General features: G+C 41.1%; 1 protein-coding gene across 14 annotated transcripts in view; it reads right to left on the minus strand.

Annotated features, from left to right (window-relative positions):
• Positions 1-457: 457 nt before the first annotated feature.
• The window catches only part of LOC139452702 (Kv channel-interacting protein 4-like), a 483,175-nt gene continuing 461,200 nt past the window's right edge, over positions 458-22,432 (minus strand). For all 14 annotated transcript variants that reach the window (XM_071234257.1, XM_071234259.1, XM_071234262.1 and 11 more), the window contains 5 exons: positions 13,885-13,954; positions 8,982-9,052; positions 8,073-8,285; positions 7,094-7,156; positions 458-6,630 (listed from right to left, as the gene is read on the minus strand). In XM_071234257.1, coding sequence (XP_071090358.1) covers positions 6,583-6,630; positions 7,094-7,156; positions 8,073-8,285; positions 8,982-9,052; positions 13,885-13,954 — 465 coding nt within the window. In that variant the 3' untranslated portion in view covers positions 458-6,582. The remainder of the gene's footprint in view (positions 6,631-7,093; positions 7,157-8,072; positions 8,286-8,981; positions 9,053-13,884; positions 13,955-22,432) is intronic.

Raw genomic sequence — 22,432 nt, forward strand, 5'->3', positions numbered from 1 at the left:
CATAGTTGACGTTCTAATTGTATTTGAGACAACACAAGTCCAATTGAGTACTTATCATATCCTGCTTGTTTCAATTATGAAAGAATGGTATAATTTGATTGGATGTCTGTTTTCAGTGTTGAGTAAATGGAACCTTTTCAAAAGATGTGGGGATGAAGGAGTCTGGGGTATTTATCAGAAGAGATTCATATCCTGTACACTAGATAATCAAGGGTGTGGCATAACATCGTTTTCCAATTGAGTAAATTGATGCTCATGATGTCCATCACTCGATTGTCTTGTCCAGACTTGATTATTTACAGACGGCCATCATAGTGCTGGAATATTGCTGAATGCGGCATTAAACAACAAACAGTAACAGTTTTAAAAGTAGGAGACTAGTGATTCCTTAAGGTTTGTTGTGAACCTGAATCACAAACCAGGTGAAACATATTCCAAAAAATAACATAAACCACAGTTCAATGTGTAAAATTCAACATTTTATTTGTTTAATTTAATATCTTGACAAATCAATGGAAAAATGTCAAAATATTTGAAGCTAGGGTGGAGAAGTGATGTTGGTGCATAGTGAGGTCAAAGACATCCACGCCACATGGAGTGGAGCTCAACCTGCTGGAGTGATGGAGTGGAATCAGGGATCCAAGCAGTGGGAAGGTATTTACTGGAGAGCTTGGAACCCATTCTAAGTAAAGTCACTAAGGAGATTGAAAAGCAGTAACATACTCGTAGTGAAAGCACAGAGGAGAAGGAGTACTTAACCAAATCAAATAACACCGATCTGACACAAACTAAATCAGAATTGAAAAGACAAGAATCAATATTAAGACAATTTAAGACAGGATCTTTCTCAATCCTTGTCAATATTTGCATCATTGTACCAGAATGTCTACCAATGATCTTTCTTGCCAAGTTAAAACAAGGATTTGAAGTGGAGTGATGAATTGGTCCTGGGGCACATCACATTGGGTAAGAATTACTACTAGTCAGTGACCTTCACCTACAAACAGGAGCAGGAAAAGCTGGCCCAAAGAGAATTAGGTGAAAGAATAAACCCTCGTTACCAAAACAATGAATATATATCATGAGAATTGGGTTAAAATCTGAACAAAAATATATCATGTCAAAATTAGAGTGGGAGGAAAGCACAAAGTGAATCAGGTCTTTTGGTACACTTTGGTGAACTCAACATGGGCATTGGTCTGACAGGCCACAGATCATAATTACAATGAAGCTGATAATCAAACCGAAGGTTGGCAGATTTTGGCATGGCTAAGGGATGCATTTCTACACAGTAAACTGTTGTGCTTCTTCAGACCTCCCATGCCCCCACATAACATGGTAGTAACATCAACCAAACATCCAAGACAAAGAGCAGTGACATGACCGATTCAGGCATTCAGCTACTGTAAGAATAAATATCAAACAGGAAACAAAAAACACAACTTCTAGATTTGCTCTGAGAGGTTGCCCTGGAGACGAACAGCACTAGGCACCATCTCCTGCAGCAGCAACGTCACATTTCACAATGGTAATACTTAAAAAGCTCTGTAAGGAGTACTGAGCATTAAGTACAAAAAATGCATTAAAGCACTGCCTATGATATACGGACCTAATGCCATAGGATCTATTGAGCATTGTCCATGATATATAGATGTTATACCATAATATCTATAGAGTGTTGCCTATGGTATATAGACCTTATGCCAAAGGATCTATTGAGCATTGTCTATGATATATAGTTGTTATACCCTAATATCAACAGAGCGTAGTCTATGATATATACCTCTTATGCCATAGAATCTATACAGCATTGCATATGATACATAGACGTTATAGCAGAGGATCTGTAGAGCCTTCAGTAGGGAGCAATGAGAATAGTACTGAGTATAGGAAATGATGCATTTTCAGCATAGTCCACAGGTTTTCTGAGAGGTGTAATCATAAAGTATAGAATACAGACCACACAAAATAAAGCATGCACTGTAGCGCATAGAAACAGTACATTACAGCACAGAGCATAAATTACATACTTCACAGAATAGAATACAAAGCTTTGAATTGAGAGGACAGCATTGACCATTCACCTTCTGAAGAACACAGAGCATAGGGCTTTGACGACTACACAAATGCATGTTCAGTATAAAGGTTATATGAATAATTCAGTCATATTAGAGAGCTTAGAGTAGAGAGCATTGAGCAGTGTATAGACAGTAGAGCATATGTACAATGGATGTTACCATGGTGATAAAGGGCAGTTTGTGAAGGAAGTATATATCGGAGACACGGTGGAGCACGGAACGTCGTGGAAACGTGAGTTTATATAAATGTGGTAAAATACACCAATTCAGCATTATGTTACAGCAAGTGATGACTAGATTGTTATGAAGTTAGAAAAAATTGAAATCTAAAATCTTGGAATTTGGTACAGATGATGTTCCAAGGGAGTGATGTGTTGATCAAGAAGGGGATGGGCAATATACAGGGGGCTATACCGCTCAGTGTTTAACCAGGGCAGCTTCGATGTCAAAGGAGCAATACCAGACCCATACAAGCTCTTAGAAATACTCGCAAATCTTAAAATGTTTACCTCATGAAACTATTAAATAGATCTATATATCAAGAAATTTTCATCGGCAACTTTGAAAATGTTTCAGTACAATCTTCTCCTTTCCTTGTCCACTCTGACAACATACTGTCTCTACATAAACCAAGAAAAAATATCAACAGCACAAGTAGGTTCTACAGTACTCAAAGACTCTCAGGAAGCATGTTGACTGTATCGGCTGGAGGTCTAAGGAACTCAGGTCTCTAAATCACTTAGTTTACAGATCTTTGAAAACAGGCAATTCAAGGTTGGTGCTTGAAATAAGGCCATTATTTTTTCTGCTGGATGACAGATAAACATAATGCCTTAAGGAACAAAAAACAAATAATTTTGGAATGTGGGTCAAAGCAAAAAGGTTTCTTTGCTCCATTACTGATATAGTTTGAACATTTTCTGTTAACTAAATCAGTTTACAAATTCATCTGGTAGAATAAGGGACTGTTGTCTTTATACTACTTCTTTATTAATTATTGTGGATCATATCTGTAAACCAAGTAATTAATATGAAATGATATATCATCCTCACAGCTACAATCTAAAATATTTCTGACCATTCTTAGGACACTCTCGCCGATAACAACCATGACTCAATCTATTGCAATGTTTAAAATACTAACACTCTTAATTACGTAGATACACATACTGATACAATCTTTTCCTGCTATTCTTGAGAATCTCTCTATGGCACACATCTACCTATGCAGCTGTTTACAGGAAAATATGATATTGGCTGCAGTATAAGCAGAAAATTCTTTTATGAGAAAATTTTTTTTTAGCTTTATTTTTTATTAAAAAATGTACTTAATGTCAACATTTCTAAAATAATATCATTTTTACATTAACAAATGTTAACCCATACTTACCTATAATTCTATTTTTTTCATCTAAAACATAGTTATATATTTGTTGCGATATATACACTGAAACAAAGCTGTCATAGTGGCATTGTTATGAAAGACTTTTAGCTCTCATATCTCCTAAACACAGTTGATTGGCACCTGAGTTAATAATCATCTCCATAGTAACAGCAGAAAACTGGGTACCCGGTAGTTCTACATGATTTAGGATTGGGACATGCGGATTTGTCTGGTACAGCCACTGCTGTTCGCGAAACACATGGTGGGAATGTCAGTAGGGTATGACAAGTTGGTCTCTAACAAACTCCGACAGCAAAGCCAATGGTTAATATCATCCAATAAACACCTTTACTTATACACTGTCAACTCACATAAACTCTGCAACATACTTAAAAATATTTTAAAAATACTCTGATAGACATACACATCGACATAACTTCTTTATTTTTAATTTAACTTTTATACATTACTGTGCATTAACAAAACACTCACATTTTCATGTTTCACACTTCATCAAGTTTTAGAAATATCATTAGTTTTCAACGTTGTGTAAAACATTTAGCAAACAAGGGCAAGAACTTGAGGTCCATCTTTGTCTGTGTGGAGAGGGGTAGTCTAGATGTCATGTGACAGGAAGTGATGTAAACAGACAGGAAGTGATGTAGACAGTGGCATCAGTTCCATGTATCATGGGTGTACAAGATTTTACAAGCTGAATGGACAGGCCTACCCTTTTTGTGAGCACCTGGTGTCATCACCAGTTTTCAGTGATCCATTCATATATTTTTCACTGCTACCTTCTCTTTTATGCCCAATTGAATCTCTTTGAACATATAATCAGGACTGGTTATTTTCGGACGTTGATGTCTAATATTTTTTCACAAGGTCCAAGGTGGTGGGGAGTACACCGAAGTTCCAGCTATTGATACATGCAACGCCTTCACCCTCATGAGTTCAGAAGTTACAAAGAAATAGTTTCTATGAAATACTTGTGTGACAATTAGGTCCATCTTGTGACCACCATCAGACTCTCGGTGTGTAACTTGAAGGGTGACAGGGTCAGTTGAGATGTGACAAGCTGTGACGTCACATCAAACTTATGATGAAATGATATCTGTACATGCTGGCTATCCTACTTGTATATATTTGTACAAGACAGCCAATGGCAAGTCAAATAGCTAGACTCTTAACAAGTAAAGATAACTTTTCATGTGTCAACTCTTAACATTGAGAAAACCCATGGGAACTTGTATATAATTTTTCTCTGGCATAGTACACTTCTGACATTGTCATATCTGAACATACAGAAATTCCATGGGAACTTGTATATAATTTTCTCTGGCATAGTACACTTCTGACATTGTCATATCTGAACATACAGAAAATCCATGGGAACTTGTATATAATGTTTCTCTGGCATATTTCACTTCTGACATTGTCATATTTGAACATACAGAAAATCCATGGGAACTTGTATATAATGTTTCTCTGGCATATTTCACTTCTGACATTGTGATATCTGAACCCATGGGTATGTGGCTTGTACACTTCTGACGTTGTATTATGTAAACCTATGTTGCATCAGCTCTGATCGAACATGGTTTATATAGGATCTGTTCAAGCTAAACATACAATAGTCTATGCTCACTGAGAAAAGGTACCATCATTAACTTCTTTTGCATTCTATTAACTTTGTAACAGTAAAATTAACAACACCTTCTATTTTCTTCAGTTTGCTGAAATCTAGCTTTGAAGAACTTTAATATTTGACGTTTTAACTTTTCAAGAATCACTACAACAAGAAATAACAACACTGCCCACTTAGATATGGATAGGGCAAGTCTTAACCATAGGCGATAACCTAACAAGGTCATGTGTGGATCTCCCTTCTGGTAGGCATCTGATACTCTTGTCTCCATGACAACAGGAACAAAATGGCTGCTGGCCATGACAGACCACATAGGACAACAGAGTAAGGGCATATTGTGCTGTGATGAGTAGGGTTACATATGACAAACACTGATATCAGAGAGTGGTTCTCAATGTTCATACTGTTAATTAGTAACTTGTACAAGGTAAAAAAGTGGACATGTATATTTTTCATTCAGTTGAAACACATACAAGTCATCCCTCCCCCCAATAAAAATGTCAAAACCTTAACATGGACTGAACGTCTCTGTGAGACGCACAGGCAGTAAAGATCTTTTGAACCAGTTTGAAATCTGTCCATGACACACACACTTCCTGGACAACATTCCGGGCGTCACCATTTGTCGTCACTGAACTTACTGCTACACTGTTATGTTTGTTAAAGGGGCTCTTCCGCTCCTCTCTTGGAATGAGTCATGAGTGGCTGTATACTACATAAGGAACAGACGGGTGTCTGTTGGAGCAGACGCCATTCACAGCAGACGTCTGTTGGAGCAGACGCCATTCACAGCAGACATCTGTTGAAACAGACACCAGAGGTAGTCTTGCTGGTGGATCTGTTTTTCAGCAAATCTTTAAATTATCACATTCAAGTGGATAACAACAACAATACATCCACCATAATTGATATTCACAAGCTCCGGGAACAGATTGATCCATCAATCCTGTATTCCACTTCCGAATCTCCTTGCCTTGTGTCCCATGATGCTGTTTCCTTCACCTGCACCCTGCACCCATTCCTGAATACAACTGGATGCTACTCAAAGATACACTAGTCATCAGATGGCCATTAGTACGTAAGGTAAATCCATGCGAGTGCAGAATAAAAGGTTGGATCGAAATGACGTGGAACGACCACGTCGCGGCCCATCCATAAGAATGTGAAATGATAATGTACTGGAGTCTACTATTCTCTGCTCAAAATTCCCTGCAAGGGAATCTCCTCTCCTGGGAATCAAACGGGGGATAGTCCTTAACGGGGACAAAGGGCCAGCTCTGAGCATGATGGTGGGGTTGTTGCAACCCCTATGAGGGGCAGTTTTATCGGTGGCAACTGTGGAAGTGCCAGGTGGGCTACAGGTCTATGTACAGGAGGTCCATGGTGTCGAGACGTAGCTTCTCCTCAATAGCCAGACGTTGCTCGAACAACTTGCTGCCACTTCCACCACCGTTAGGACTGTTCGGTAATTGTCAAAGAACTGTGTCAAATATTGCCATTCCTTTCGTTATGTTCTCATCCTGAAAGAAGTAGTGCATGCTGATTAAAACTTTTCTATTGATTAAGATACATTGGTTTTGCCCTTTAAGCCAAATGGAATTAGTTTCGGGAGAAAATCTATCTGGTTTCTCATGCATTGACAATTTATATTGATACAATGTCACATTCATCACTCAGCATACACGAATATCTTACCACATTAGTTCATATTTTTCTTTATTTGAATAAAAAAAGATAAAAGTAACTGAGTCAACATTTAAAATTAGGGTAGCTGGAGAAGAAAAACAATTTAATCATTTAGCTAACAATTTCACCATACTGAAGTTGGGTAACATTGGGCAGATGTAGCAGTGTTTTGTAAACTTCACTTATCTAATTATACCCATGTTGTATTAGTGTTGAATGTGGTCAACGCTAGTTCATTTCCTTAAGACACAAGAAGTGTCTATGACCACAGTGCCTGTCACACACTGATAGGCTTACCCTTCGACAAGTATCCATGAACTCTTCTAAGGATATAACACCATCTCTGTTCATGTCCATTTTCTGCAACAATATTGAAAGAGTTATTGATCAGTACACTACAAACTGAATACCGTATAGCGCTTTATAAGGCATGTTTTTTGTACCTAGAATTAGGGGGCTTTCATGATAAAGGGATACGATGTAATTTTTTTCTGCAGAAGACAAACAAGTTTTTATTGAAATGTAGGGATTGTGTATGCGCTGGTGATGTGCTTAATTCTGATTCGCTTTATAGACAGGGTATATAAATAAGCATAGATTTTTAAGGCTTTTACAGGGGATCCCCTTTTAGGCGGGGGGTCGTTTTAAAGAGGCATATATGGTAGGTCTTAATGCCACATACTGACATATTACAGACAGTGATTATGCCTCTAGCAGGGAGACCAGTGGTCAAGAGTGTGAGCATAGCTTTGTACCAGAAGCCATTGGCGGGGCAGGATACACTCACCTTTTCGCGAACCCCTTGTATCATCATTATTTGATAGGGATTCATACACACATGCTAATGATGTAGTTGGAATCGTGCATTTCGTGCAAATAACGGACTGTTATTTAAACATTTTGAGTTGTCCAAATTATTTTTTTCAAGTATTTTCTGGAACAAACTACTTTACTGTTCAATAGTCATAAGAAATCTCTGCTTAAGGCTGAGTCCATTGTACCAATCCGACTATATCATGAGCATGTTTTTATGAATCACCATCAAATAGTGATGATACCAGGTGTTCGCAAAAGAAGAGCTAATCTGCTCCACTAGTGGCATCCATCAAAAACACATGCAAAGGCAAGTCAATTATTCACCTAAAAACAACAACAGGGTACACATGTGGTACAAGTCAAAATAGAAAATTGCATCCGACATAATTTTGGTCACTGATGCTTCAAATAACAAACGCCCAGGTGTTGTACAGACAGGAACACATGAACGCCATCCTACCTGGAATACCCGTTCTACATGTTCCTTGGCCGACGTTTCATCCACGACTGGTTCCGTGTACCGCCCCATCATTTCGTAGATGGCGGACACAATGTCTAACATTTCATCCTTTGTGATAATGCCATCACCATTAATGTCGTACAGGTTGAAGGCCCACTGTAACCGCTCCTGCAGAGTGCCCCTTGACAACACCGACAGACCCATCACAAACTCCTAGAAACCAACAAAATATCATTGCAGGCATTTTTCTAATAACATGGATTACACATCCGTCAACCCAAAATGATATTCATAAGAGAGAACAAAACATCCAGTGACAAATATAGAAAATGAGAAAGGATGTAACTGTTTAACCTTCACAGAAACATCGGCACAAAACATATGACAGTCTCAAGGAGAGGGTCTTATGCACATCTTTATAATAAAATATAAACTGCTTTTGCATTTTGTCTTTTCAGGGTGGGTCATGAATAAACTGTAAAAGAACATGGGGAGGGTCATCTGAAAATATGATAAGCATGAAGGGAGGGTCATTGGGTCATTATATTTCAGTACAATAGTGCATCAAACACCTCTAAACTTCTCCCCCACTTCCCCGTAATATATGACTGGTCCCTAAGAGTGGGAAAAAACCCTGTTCACTTCAGAAAAGTATGGAGATAGCGTCGCACACTGATTTGTATAGTATTCCACACATATAGCAGCATGTCAGCTTAATGTGGGAGGTAAGCCCAATGAGATGCATGTCTAAAGTTAATGCTTTAGTGAAACCTATGAGCATGGGTGTGGTGACAAGCCAATAAGGAACTCCCACATATGATCATAGGATCCTTGTATGCCTAAGGGACACAACTCTACAGAATGAAGTGCCTGCGGCAAATGGACCACAGAATGAAGAAAGTAACTCACCTCAAAGCTGATTGAACCATTGTTGTCATGGTCAAATGTTTTGAAGACGTAATGGGCATAGTCACTGGAGTCTGGAAGGCAGATAACAAACATAAAACATCCAGCTCGTCATAGAATCTGGCCATTTTTGTGAAGAAAATCAGCATATCATACAAAATGCCCACTCTGAAAAATCACATAACCTTATTTCATCCAGTTTTTGCCACAAAAAGTAGTTGGCATTATTTTGTCCAGCCATCTTTAAAAAATGTACATACCATTAGATAAATAAATAAATACTCAAAGTAGGGCTGGGACAGGTAACTCGGGTACTCGGGTCAGGTGGGTACTGAGCAGGACCCTGGTACCTACAGGACTACCCGGACCCGTGGTTAGTCACGTGCTATATTGTTTAATGACAAAACTTATCTAAAACTCTATGGTCATACTACAAGTCACTAATGTTCCCTTTCTTTCTGACTATGCACGCATTCCATCTGACTTCAGATCTTTGAAAAAAAAATATAAAACTTCATGCAGTAACCCTTATTGTATGCATGACCAGATTGTTTTCTAAGTGTATCTCAATAGGGCTAGGGTTAAACTTTTCCCAATCAGACAGTTTGTACCTATATGTTGAGACCTGTAGCAGGCACCCGTGTAGGGCGAGGTAATAGCGGGTTGGGTACCCGTGTAGGGTCGGGTAATAGCGGGGTGGGTACCCGTGTAGGGTCGGGTAATAGCGGGCTGGTTACCTGGGTAGGGTCGGGTAATAGCAGGTTGGGTACCCGTGTAGGGTCAGGTAATAGCGGGTTGGGTACCCGTGTAGGGTCGGGTAATAGCGGGCTGGTTACCCATGTAGGGTCAGGTAATAGCGGTGTGTGTACCCGGGTAGGGTCAGGTAATAGCGGGGTGGGTACCCGGGTAGGGTCAGGTAATAGTGGTTTGGGTACCCGGGTAGGGTCAGGTAATAGCGGGGTGGGTACCCATGTAGGGTCGGGTAATAGCGGGGTTGGGTACCCGTATAGGGTCAGGTAATAGCGGGCTGGTTAACCATGTAGGGTCAGGTAATAGCGGGTTGGGTACCCGTGTAGGGTCGGGTAATATCGGGCTGGTTACCCATGTAGGGTCAGGTAATAGCGGGTTGGGTACCCGTGTAGGGTCGGGTAATAGCGGGGTGGGTACCCGTGTAGGGTCGGGTAATAGCGGGCTGGTTACCCATGTAGGGTCAGGTAATAGCGGGGTGGGTACCCGTGTAGGGTCAGGTAATAGTGGGTCGGGTAATAGTGGGTTGGGTACCCGTGTAGGGTCAGGTAATAGCGGGCTGGTTACCCATGTAGGGTCAGGTAATAGCGGGGTGGGTACCCGTGTAGGGTCAGGTAATAGTGGGTCGGGTAATAGTGGGTTGGGTACCCGTGTAGGGTCAGGTAATAGCGGGCTGGTTAACCATGTAGGGTCAGGTAATAGCGGGTTGGGTACCCGTGTAGGGTCGGGTAATATCGGGCTGGTTACCCATGTAGGGTCAGGTAATAGCGGGTTGGGTACCCGTGTAGGGTCAGGTAATAGCGGGCTGGTTAACCATGTTGGGTCAGGTAATAGCGGGTTGGGTACCCGTGTAGGGTCGGGTAATATCGGGCTGGTTACCCATGTAGGGTCAGGTAATAGCAGGGTGGGTACCCGTGTAGGGTCGGGTAATAGTGGGTCGGGTAATAGTGGGTTGGGTACCCGTGTAGGGTCAGGTAATAGCGGGCTGGTTAACCATGTAGGGTCAGGTAATAGCGGGTTGGGTACCCGTGTAGGGTCGGGTAATATCGGGCTGGTTACCCATGTAGGGTCAGGTAATAGCGGGTTGGGTACCCGTGTAGGGTCAGGTAATAGCGGGCTGGTTAACCATGTAGGGTCAGGTAATAGCGGGTTGGGTACCCGTGTAGGGTCGGGTAATATCGGGCTGGTTACCCATGTAGGGTCAGGTAATAGCGGGTTGGGTACCCGTGCAGGGTCAGGTAATAGCGGGGTGGGTACTCGGGTAGGGTCAGGTAATAGCGGGGTGGGTACCCGGGTAGGGTCGGGTAATAGTGGGTTGGGTACCCGTGTAGGGTCGGGTAATAGCGGGTTGGGTACCCGTGTAGGGTCAGGTAATAGCGGGCTGGTTACCCATGTAGGGTCAGGTAATAGCGGGTTGGGTACCCGTGTAGGGTCGGGTAATATCGGGCTGGTTACCCATGTAGGGTCAGGTAACAGCGGGATGGGTACCCGGGTAGGGTCAGGTAATAGCGGGTTGGGTACCCGTGTAGGGTCAGGTAATAGCAGGCTGGTTACCCATGTAGGGTCAGGTAATAGCGGGGTGGGTACCCGTGTAGGGTCGGGTAATAACGGGGTGGGTACCCGGGTAGGGTTGGGCAATAGGGTGGTGGGTACCAATGTAGGGTCGGGTAATAACGGGGTGGGTACCCGGGTAGGGTCAGGTAATAGGGTGGTGGGTACCCGGGTAGGGTCGGGTAATAGCGGGTTGGGTACCCGTGTAGGGTCGGGTGATAGCGGGCTGGTTACCCATATAGGGTCAGGTAATAGCGGGTTGGGTACCCGTGTAGGGTCGGGTAATAGCGGGGTGGGTACCCGGGTAGGGTCGGGTAATAGCGGGGTGGGTACCCGGGTAGGGTCGGGTAATAGCGGGATGGGTACCTGGGTAGGGTCGGGTAATAGCTGGGTGGGTACCCGGGTAGGGTCGGGTAATAGTGGTGTGGGTATTCGGTTACAAAATGTTGACTCGTCCCAACTCCAAGGCAAAAGTTCTTGTGATGTGGATTCTTTTCACATACAAACATGCGTCACAATATCTATTGCCTTAGAATATATATATATATATATATATACTAAAAACAGTTAAAGAACACCCAATATTTTCATGATGATGGGTAATCTGTCATATGACAATGTAACTAGAGTCATTTGAAAACATCAGGTGTTATTTAACTTTATCAATATCTCATTAACTTTCTCTTCTTCAGTTATGTTTTTTCCCTCTTAGCTTCTAAAGCTTGTTTTTTTAACAAACAGGTATTGCTATTCACACGGACATCATATCCCATGGCTTCCATCACATATACTATTTCCATGTCCGACTAAAGCACCTACCTCAGCATCTACATTGGGACACCATGACATGCATCACACAAGCCTGACCATCCGATCCTGTTAGTCGCCTCTTACGACAAGCAAAGTCACCTTTTACGGCAAGCATGGGTTGCTGAAGACCTATTCTACCCTTGATCTTCACAGGTGCAAAAAACATTATTTCCCTGGATGGGGTGTTTCGAGCTCACCATGGAAGGCTAACTTGTCAAATAGAGCAAGTCCAAAATAGGAGACATTATTGTATTCCAGTAAGGAAGGTGATATTTTTTTAGGTATTAAGTTTTCCCTTTCAGCTAAAAAAACTAAGGGTTTTGATTTTGTATTCCAGCATTGGCAAAAGCAACCTCTAGATGTCATTGAAAGAAGAGATATGTCTGAGGGTCTCAGGGTATTGTATTGTTTTAAGTAAATATTTCAAAAACCTTATAAACAAAACATGACAGTGTCTGGAAAAGTACCTCAAATAAACTCCACTCTATCACAGTAAAACCTCCACTGTAAACCAAACAGGACATTTATACCTCATGTTTACAACTTCCAACAACATATTCAAACAAGAAATTGGCTTTGGCACCTTTCCAAACCAATTGTATGAAAATCAAAAGAGTATTTCTCCTTTCAAGTTTACACAAAGTTCACTTTACTCAGAAGTTGGGTGGGTTTTATATGTGGGCTGGAAATTCTGGCGTATTAAGCTTCTTAAAACAGGAAAATCTTATACAAACCATGGAGAATTTGAGCATAAATAACAGCATTAACAAGTCTTACACCGTCTCACGGGTTGGGAGGTACGGAAATAATGAGGTGATTTCAGGGGGACAGTTATCCCTGACTTGCAGCCATGTTGAAGGCAGGCAGGCCATCGATAACAACAAAACCTACAAGCTTCCATCCCAGTCATTTCCGTCAGACCATGTCAAGCCATTTCTCATCCCATTTATATCAAAGGTGCATGCAACCTTCGTGCAGCAAGACAAAATTAATTGCGGCTATTAGAGAGAAGGAAATCAATGAAATGTTTAATCCCTTTCAAATTTTATGCCATTTTTTTATATCAAACTTGGTGTTAAAAGAAGAATGAGGTCACCTCCAGCTTGATGCTGCTGAGATGGAGAGGAACAGATGACTGCCAACAGGAAGTGAGGGATATGGTTTTGAACAAAGTCATGTTCAACTTGATAATGATAAATGCATCAGTCACACGAACATTGAGCCCATTCTTTGATACATCGGTGTGGATTTACAAGGACTGGGCTCAAAGAACACAAAAACCTAGATGATAATAATATGTTTTACATGATTTTGTTTCTGATGTGAAAAGATATGACGACAGTTTATGACTTCCATGATGAATAAATAATTCAACCTAACTTGAAACATGGTATTAACACATTTTTATGCATTAAACAAAGAGCAGATTTAAAGTGGAGATCTTCATTTTAAGATTTCATTTGGAATCATTGATTTTGGATGGTTACAAGAAGTCATTGATAATTTTTTGTTTGTTTGTTGTTTAACGCCACACTCAGCAATATTCCAGCTATATGACGGCGGTCTGTGAATAATTGAGTCTGGACCAGACAATCCAGTGATTGACATGAGCATTGATCCACGCAGTTGGGATTAGATGACAGGTATCAACCAAGTCAGCAAGCCTGACCACCCGATCCTGTTAGTCGCCTCTTAGGACAAGCAAAGTCACCTTTTACGGCAAGCATGGGTTGCTGAAGACCTATTCTACCATGAACCTTCACAAGTCCATTGACCATGTGGGCATGTTCATACTGACCTCCCTGAGGAAAGAACTGAGCATATATCTCCTTGAACGTCTCCTCATTGACAATCCCTGTGGGACATTCCTGAAACACAAACACAGCATCTTCAGTACAGAAATATTGTGTCAATTCTCATACAGGCATTGGGTAATTTATATGCCCTAGCCACCAATTTGGCTTCTGGGGACAAAAAGAATAAAAATGAACTCAAGTACCCAAATCCCAAAACACCGGCTCAAGTGCCCAATTTCAATGGTCATATGCCACACAATCAATATTGTCCTTTTTTTCTGATAATCATCAAAGCAAAAATGCGTTCAGACTGTCCTGTTTCTCGTTCATGTTCACAACGTGAATGAGTTACCTCCCCTGGTTGGGTAATTGGGTCCTTGACATTGGTATTCATTTCACCCACACTTGACCTGAGCTCCAGTAACAGTCAGAGCCAGACCACCTATAGCTAGCAGTCTTTTAGTGAGTGAGTGAGTGAGTGAGTAAGCATGGTTTTAAGCCACTTTTAGCAATATTCCAGTATTATCAAGGCAGGGGACTACAATGGGTTTCACACATTGTACCTTTGAAAAGAATCAAACCCAGGTCTCCAGTGAGTTGTGTGAGTGCTTTAACTTAACACTGTCTTCTTTAATATCAGTAGAGTGAGTGAGTGAGTGAGTGAGTGAGTGAGAGTGAATGAGTGAGTGAGTGAGTGAGTGAGTGAGTGAGTGAGTGAGTGAGTGAGCAATATTCCACCAACATCATGTCAATAATCAATGTCAACATCATGTTAATATCAGTAAAGTGAGTGAGTGAGTGAGTGAGTGAGCAATTTTCCAGCAACATCATGTCAATAATCAATGTCAACATCATGTTAATATCAGTAGAGTGAGTGAGTGAGTGAGTGAGTGAGCAATTTTCCAGCAACATCATGTCAATAATCAATGTCAACATCATGTTAATATCAGTAGAGTGAGTGAGTGAGTGAGTGAGTGAGTGAGCAATATTCCAGCAACATCATGTCAGGGGACACCAGAAATGAGCTTCATACATTGTACCCATGTGGGAAATCGAACCGGGGTCTTCGGCATGAACTTTCTATTTTCAAAGAATTCTAAAAAGAATTGTTGGTGAAAAGAACTAAGAGAAACCTGAAAAAGTGTTCTTGAATGATAAGTCAAAGTGGTGCATCCCTTAACCATTGACCAATTTCAAAGGTATTTTATTCATGATTGAAATAACTTAACTAAAATGAGGTAAAAATAGACACTGTTCCAAAAATATCAGTTTTATTCCACACTTGTAATCTCTAAAACCAAGTAATTAAGAAAAGTCCCAACTTAATACTCTTCTGTACACCAAGTGTATGATATCTGATCAAGCAGTGCTATTCAAGACAAGTATTAATGTTCAGAGCACTATCCAGTGTGTTTGATGTATTGCTTTAAAGATCTCGACTATTTAGGTTGAAGTCTCAGCATTCATTGGGAAATACCTTCTTCAAACATGTCGAAATCCAACATGGACAAAATATATCAAATATGAAACTTCAATCAGATAATGATGAAGACAGAGCTCTAAGTACAAAAATCTAGTTGGTATTCATTGCAACAGTTTGATGAAGCCCTCAATCTGGCCTCCATCCCCTTAACTCTTACATACCCCTCCCAGGACCTGCTTCAAAGACTCAATGAGCCAACTTCGGCAACTTTCTCTACTAATCGACAAGAGAAAGCAGTTGCTCAGCCTCACTTGAAGACACTGGAGAGTTGAAGTTACCTTTTCAGAAAAGCAATTAATCTGCAAACTGAATGAAACAGCGTCATCAGCGGTTCAACTCGATTACTGGTCCCATCCGCCCCAGAAACCAGTCACACAGAAGAGAAAACTGTGAACTTTTTGCAATCGGAAACTGCAAAAGACTTTTTCTGTTTAAATGCATTGGCCGTAATTGTGGCCACAAGCGAGGTCCATGTGTAGGAATTTCCTTGCAAGTGAAACGATGTGGAAAGTCTATAATTACTAATCAATAATTGCCCCTGTAGTGTGAAAGGACCAATCCCTCTTCCTTCATACTGGCTGAACAAGCAGGCAGCATTTGCCGAGGATTGTCCGAGGAGAGTGTTCAAGCAACACTCATAATGTACCACAGAAAAAAGACGAATAATGATGACCAAACTCCAGCAGTGATTAATTGTTTGCTCTAAGCCTCCAAGTTCTTCCATATTGGTTTTATTCAAATACAGTGTGTTGCCAATGTCTTGGCCATGTTATTTCTAGATAGTCTGCTACCAATAATACTATTTGGCTTTCATCTACCTAAAAAATGCCTTCTGCTCAGTCAACTTCCCTGTACCAACTGAGAAAACAGACATCTTAATGAGTATTTTTAGTATGTTCTGCATGATTTGTTTGTTTGTTTGTTGTTTTATGCCAAACTCAGAATATTCCAGCAATATGATGGCAGTCTGTAAATAATCAAGTCTGGACCAGACAATCCAGTGATTGACATCATGAGCATCGATCCACACAATAAGGGTACGATGACATGCATCAAGCAAGCCTGACCACCTGATCCCATTAGTTGCCTCTTATGACAAGCATGGGTTGCTGAAGACTAGGGCTGGGACAGGTAACTCGGGTACTCGGGTCGGGTGGGTACTGAGTAGGACCCGGGTACCCACAGGACTACCCGGATCCGTGGTTAGTCACGTGATATATTGTTTCATGACAAATATTCACCATATAACATGGTTACATGACAATTTTAAGTCTCTAATGTTCGCATTTCTTCATGACTATGAACATGTTCCTTCTAACTTAAATATGTTTGAACAAAGCTAAAACTTCAGTCAAATTCAGTGTATGAATGACCACATTGTTTTATATATGTATCTACATACATTCTGTCAGGGCTACTGTCAAACTATTCCCAATCGGACATTTTGTACCTATCTCTTGACAGCAACAGCGGGTACGTGGGTAGGATCAGGTAATAGGGGTGTGGGTACCCGGGTAGTAAATGTGGACTCGTCCCAGCCCTACTGAAGACCCATTCTACCCAGATATTAATGTGTCTGTTCTGCATGAAGAAACAGACCTTATCTTTACAATATATTGAGGCAATTTTAGGGGAAGAGATCATTAAATCAGTTACTTACAACTCTTAAAAGAACATCTCTGTAATATAATGCTGTTTACGATTAGCAAACTGCTTCATGGTCACTTGAATTCAGTTATTCAGCATATTCAGTTGAATTCATGAATTCTACTGTAAAATATTTTCTAATAAACGTTACATTTCCCATAGAGACTAATAGTGAGCTCTAGAAAGGCAGAAAATGTTATAACCTCTTGAAAGGGAGCACCAAATATGAATATTCATGTTACCATGGGAACCAAAACTTACTTTACAGGACAGAAGCAAAGCTAATTTGTCATGGCCCCTCATCCAACTTTTCATAACACTCTGTATTCTTTAGTTTTATTCAAAGAAATAAATGCATGTTCTTCAATCATTGTCAGTGTGCTTTAGGAAATATTAACATTTGTCAACATTTCTTGTTATTAAATGATTCAACTAAACTCTGGAGTGAGATAATGCATTATACATAAACTGCAAGAAATCTTCATAAAGCATTTATTTCATACATTCATGAATTTGTGGAGAATATTACTGAAGAATTTCCAAGCATTTTTCATTGAATCTGTTCTGGTAAAACATGAAAGGTCATTCTTGAGATTGATCCTTCATCAAAATGTCATGAATTTGAAGAAAATTCTCCATGAATATTTCAAAAACGCATAAATTTCATCTGACTCTATTTTTATCAATGACAGTGTTGCTACAAAAATGTCAGCTGAAAATTTGTAAAGCATTCATGAAACATGAAACAGATATCTCTTTCCAACAACCAGAGCCGATGCAAATGTTTCCTGCACAATGTTTGAAACATGTGACCTTTGTATGTTTATAGTGTCTGTAAGAAGACAGTCATAAGTCTAGATCCTTCTCATTGAAGAACTTGTTGAAGTTCCGCATCAGATAAAGCACACAAACAATTGAAAGTACCATGTTCTTGTAAGCATCTGTCTTGTATGGGCCCCAGATGAGACTGTGTAAACAGAAGCATTGTTACCTACGTAATTGGAATAAACACCTCGCACATGTAAACACTACCCCGATCCCGGCCACTGTTTGTAGCAGCTGAACTCATAGATAGGGATTGCGATCTCGACATGTGTCATTGAAACTAACATTGATGTACAGATAGGCAGACGTGATCATCTTAAGAGCAGACGTACATTGTCAGAGATCACCTTCAGATAAAATGGCACTGCAGACATATTACATTGCATCAAATCGTAACCACTGACGTCCCATGATAAACCGAGGCTTGCCGTCAATCTCAGAGGTTAGACATGAAATCATGAATATTCTTATCAGTTCTGATCTCACATGAAATCCATGTTCTTTTGATTGATAATTAAATTTTTGTTTCAATTCTGGAATAGAATTTGTTGTGAATCTACTACAGCAACTAATTGATGATGGTTGCTAGGGACAGCCGCAGGCACTGTTCATGTGGTCAGTGAAGGTGCACAAATCAAGTTGTGAGGGGAATGTTATTTTTTCATTAGCAAATGTTTTTGTTAGTCTATCCCCAAAAGGAAAACACCTAGATGCTCCTGATGAGAGAGTGAGTGAGTGAGTGAAAAAGAGAGCAAGACAGAGACAGAGTGAGCGAGTGAGAAAGAGAGAGAGAGCAAGACAGAATGAGTGAGAGAGAGACTGCAAGACAGTGAGTGAGTGAGTGAGTAAGCAAGTGATAGAAAGAGAGAATGGTCTTATGCTACTTTCAGCAATATTCCAACCATATCACATCGAGGGACACCATACTTGGGCTTCACACATTGTAGGGAATTGTCACCGAACATCATTTTGTAAACATTCACATTTCTCAAAGTGTATTTCCCTCCTACCAACAGACAGTCATAGTGTCAAATACCACCTCACATAAACTGTTTGCCAGCCATCATTTCACTGCCTCAGCTTCATGTACATGATTTATTTGCTTATTGACGGACATCTTCATATAGATCATTGAAAAACATATCATAACTTTGAAACAAATCCATATGGAGTTTAATACAAATAATAAAACTAGTAAATACTAAATTAACACCTTAAACTCATCAGCCTGCAACAAACTTTCAGAAATTCAGGATATCTATCTGTATCAAAATTTCAGAAAGATTTTCTCTCTTATTATTACTGTTTCAATGAATGTTTCCCCGTTTGTTTTTTTTACAAACAATATGAATAAAAGTGGCAAAACCTTTTCAATATTCAATAGAAATCTCTGCTCGATTGTATGATTCCAACTATATCATGAGCATGTGTTTAAAATCACTATGAAATGGTGATGATACCACAAACACATGCAAAGGCAAGTCAATTATTTCACCTGAAAAAAAACCAGGCGATCATTTGGTACAAGTCAAAATAGGGAATTGTATCAGACATAACTTTTGTCACTGATGTGTCAGATTTGGAAATGTCCTCCACATGTCTGTTATAAAACGTTTTGAAAGCTTCACTGAGACTTTGAATGTTGTAAATTTGATCAAACAAATTCTGAGCAATAGTTATATGACGCTCTTTGAAATCTTGGTAGAAAGAGCATGCTTGAGTGTATCTCAAAAGTTGTGAAATGTAAACACCAAAGGCTGGAGCTTCTGCAATATTGCTTGTCATGAAGGGAAAACTGACTGGTGGAAAGTTGAAGTCACCCCTCTTGTCATACAGTCTTGTGGAGAGTGTTTTGTCACTCTGAATCTTTATGCATACATCTAATATGAAACAGATGAGGCGGTGAAAGCGAGGAATAGACACAACAGCTGTTCACACTCAGCAGCCGAAACATAATATGTAATACACAATAAGCAATATGTAACATGTAACATATAATACAAGTAAAAAAACTCAGGAAAAAGGGGAAAAAGATAAACACAAGAGAAAGTGATTGTTTTTTCCATCACACCTAAGATTGTCGGCACATCAAAGAATGTAGTATTGGCCATACAACTAACCCTGTCTTTTGAACTGACTGTGAGGATAGGCGGTGTCTTGTACAAAACCCACAGCATCATATGGAACAACAGAAGACTTGTATGTTTCGATGTTGTGAGAGAAAATGTCATGTACGTGTTTGGCAGGTCAAATCAGCGCCGGTGCACTGGAGCCAGTCTGAGAAGCAGGTGGGTAGGGAGGCAGACACATGCAACATGTCCTCCTTCATGGAAACGTTCTTCCAGTATCAAGAGCCTCCTAAAACAAGCTCACTTCCTTCCTAGAACAATACAATGTTCCTTTTTACAAAACTTTGCATTTTTTGCTTCAAGAATTGGCACCTTATGAGATTTTTATGCACTTCAATTTCTGGCAAGGCTGATATCCACTTGTGACGACATAAGAGAGCCACTCAAGGCATGTCTGTAAATTGCACAGAATAAGATCCCACCTCCCATAAAGAAACATCAGCATGATATAAACAGCAGTTTTATGTTGGAGGAGAATTTCTTTGAGATTCTATGGATTTTGATGTAAAGGTCATCCTGAACTAATTTAATCTCTGTCAATGACATTACCGTTTTCATGCAAGAAAAGTAAGAAAATATTTAATAACAGAACATTTGGTTATTCTTGTCAAACAATGGGATATGTCATCACGTGACCTCTGAAGGTGTCCTTTTCACTTGTAAGTGCATTCAACATGAAAATATGAAGTTTAATGTCAGGTCTGTCGATGAGACAAGATTGGTAATACATGGAGGATATTTCACTAGGTTCATGAGTGAGTGGGTGGGTGGGTGAGTGGATGAGTGAGTGAGTGGGTGGGTGGGTGGGTGAGTGGATGAGTGAGTGAGTGGGTGGGTGGGTGGGTGAGTGGATGAGTGAGTGAGTGAGTGAGTGAGTGAGTGAGTGAGTGAGTGAGTGAGTGAGTGGGTGGGTGGGTGGGTGGGTGGGTGAGTGAGTGAGTGAGTGGATGAGTGAGTGAGTGAGTGAGTGAGTGGGTGGGTGGATGAGTGAGTGGATGAGTGAGTGAGTGAGTGAGTGGATGAGTGAGTGAGTGAGTGAGTGAGTGAGTGAGTGAGTGAGTGGGTGGATGAGTGAGTGGATGAGTGAGTGAGTGAGTGAGTGAGTGAGTGGATGAGTGAGTGGGTGGGTGGGTGAGTGGGTGAGTGAGTGAGTGAGTGAGTGAGTGAGTGAGTGAGTGAGTGAGTGGGTGGGTGGGTGGGTGGGTGGGTGAGTGAGTGAGTGGGTGGGTGGGTGGGTGGGTGGGTGGGTGGGTGAGTGAGTGAGTGAGTGAGTGAGTGAGTGAGTGAGTGGATGAGTGAGTGGGTGAGTGGGTGGGAGAGTGAGTGAGTGAGTGAGTGAGTGGGTGAGTGAGTGAGTGAGTGGGTGTGCGAGTGAGTGAGTGAGTGTGTGAGTGAGTGAGTGAGTGAGTGGGTGTGCGATTGAGTGAGTGAGTGGGTGGGAGAGAGTGAGTGGGTGGGTGGGTGGGTGTCCGAGTGAGTGAGTGAGTGAGTGAGTGAGTGAGTGTGCGAGTGAGTGAGCGGGTGGGAGAGTGAGTGAGTGAGTGTGCAAGTGAGTGAGTGAGAGTGGGTGTGCGATTGAGTGAGTGAGTGGGTGGGAGAGTGAGTGAGTGGGTGGGTGGGTGGGTGTCCGAGTGAGTGAGTGGGTGTGCGAGTGAGTGAGTGAGTGAGTGGGTGAGCGATTGAGTGAGTGAGTGGGAGAGTGAGTGAGTGGGTGGGTGGGTGTACGAGTGAGTGAGTGAGTGAGTGAGTGAGTGAGTGTGCGAGTGAGTGAGTGAGTGAGTGAGTGGGTGTGCGAGTGAGTGAGCGGGTGGAAGAGTGAGTGAGTGAGTGTGCGAGTGAGTGAGTGGGAGAGTGAGTGAGTGAGTGAGTGAGTGAGTGTGCGAGTGAGTGAGTGAGTGAGTGGGTGTGCGAGTGAGTGAGCGGGTGGAAGAGTGAGTGAGTGAGTGTGCAAGTGAGTGAGTGTGCGAGTGAGTGAGTGGGTGGGAGAGTGAGTGAGTGAGTGAGTGAGTGGGTGGGAGAGTGAGTGAGTGAGTGAGAGTGAGTGAGTGAGTGTGCGAGTGAGTGAGTGAGTGAGTGATACAAGGAGGATTGGAGTGTGCAGCGGATGTAGACCCTTCTCATGTTAAGTGTTCACTTCATCACTTAAAGTGTGCAGCAATTTGCAATGGACTTTGAACAGTCATGAGAGAGTGAGTTCAAACCTAATGTTTCATCTGCAATATTTCAACAACAGTGACATCAATTTCTATCAGCATTTCATCGTTTTGATGTGTATGAACGTATTACACACTGAAACTAGTAACTTGTTAACTGACACTAACATTGTGAGTGGTGTAAATTTACACAGTGATGCTATTTGACCTTTCGATTGCTCTTGTTCAGCTACAAACAAGTGTGCATGCTACTGCAGATGCAATCATGTTCATATTAAAGGTGAGGTGAAATGGGGTTTATCATCGCTTCCAA

This window comes from Haliotis cracherodii, unplaced genomic scaffold (assembly GCF_022045235.1).
Source record: "Haliotis cracherodii isolate W230 unplaced genomic scaffold, xgHalCrac1.p SCAF_9, whole genome shotgun sequence".
In the NCBI taxonomy this organism is placed as follows: Eukaryota; Metazoa; Mollusca; class Gastropoda; order Lepetellida; family Haliotidae; genus Haliotis; species Haliotis cracherodii.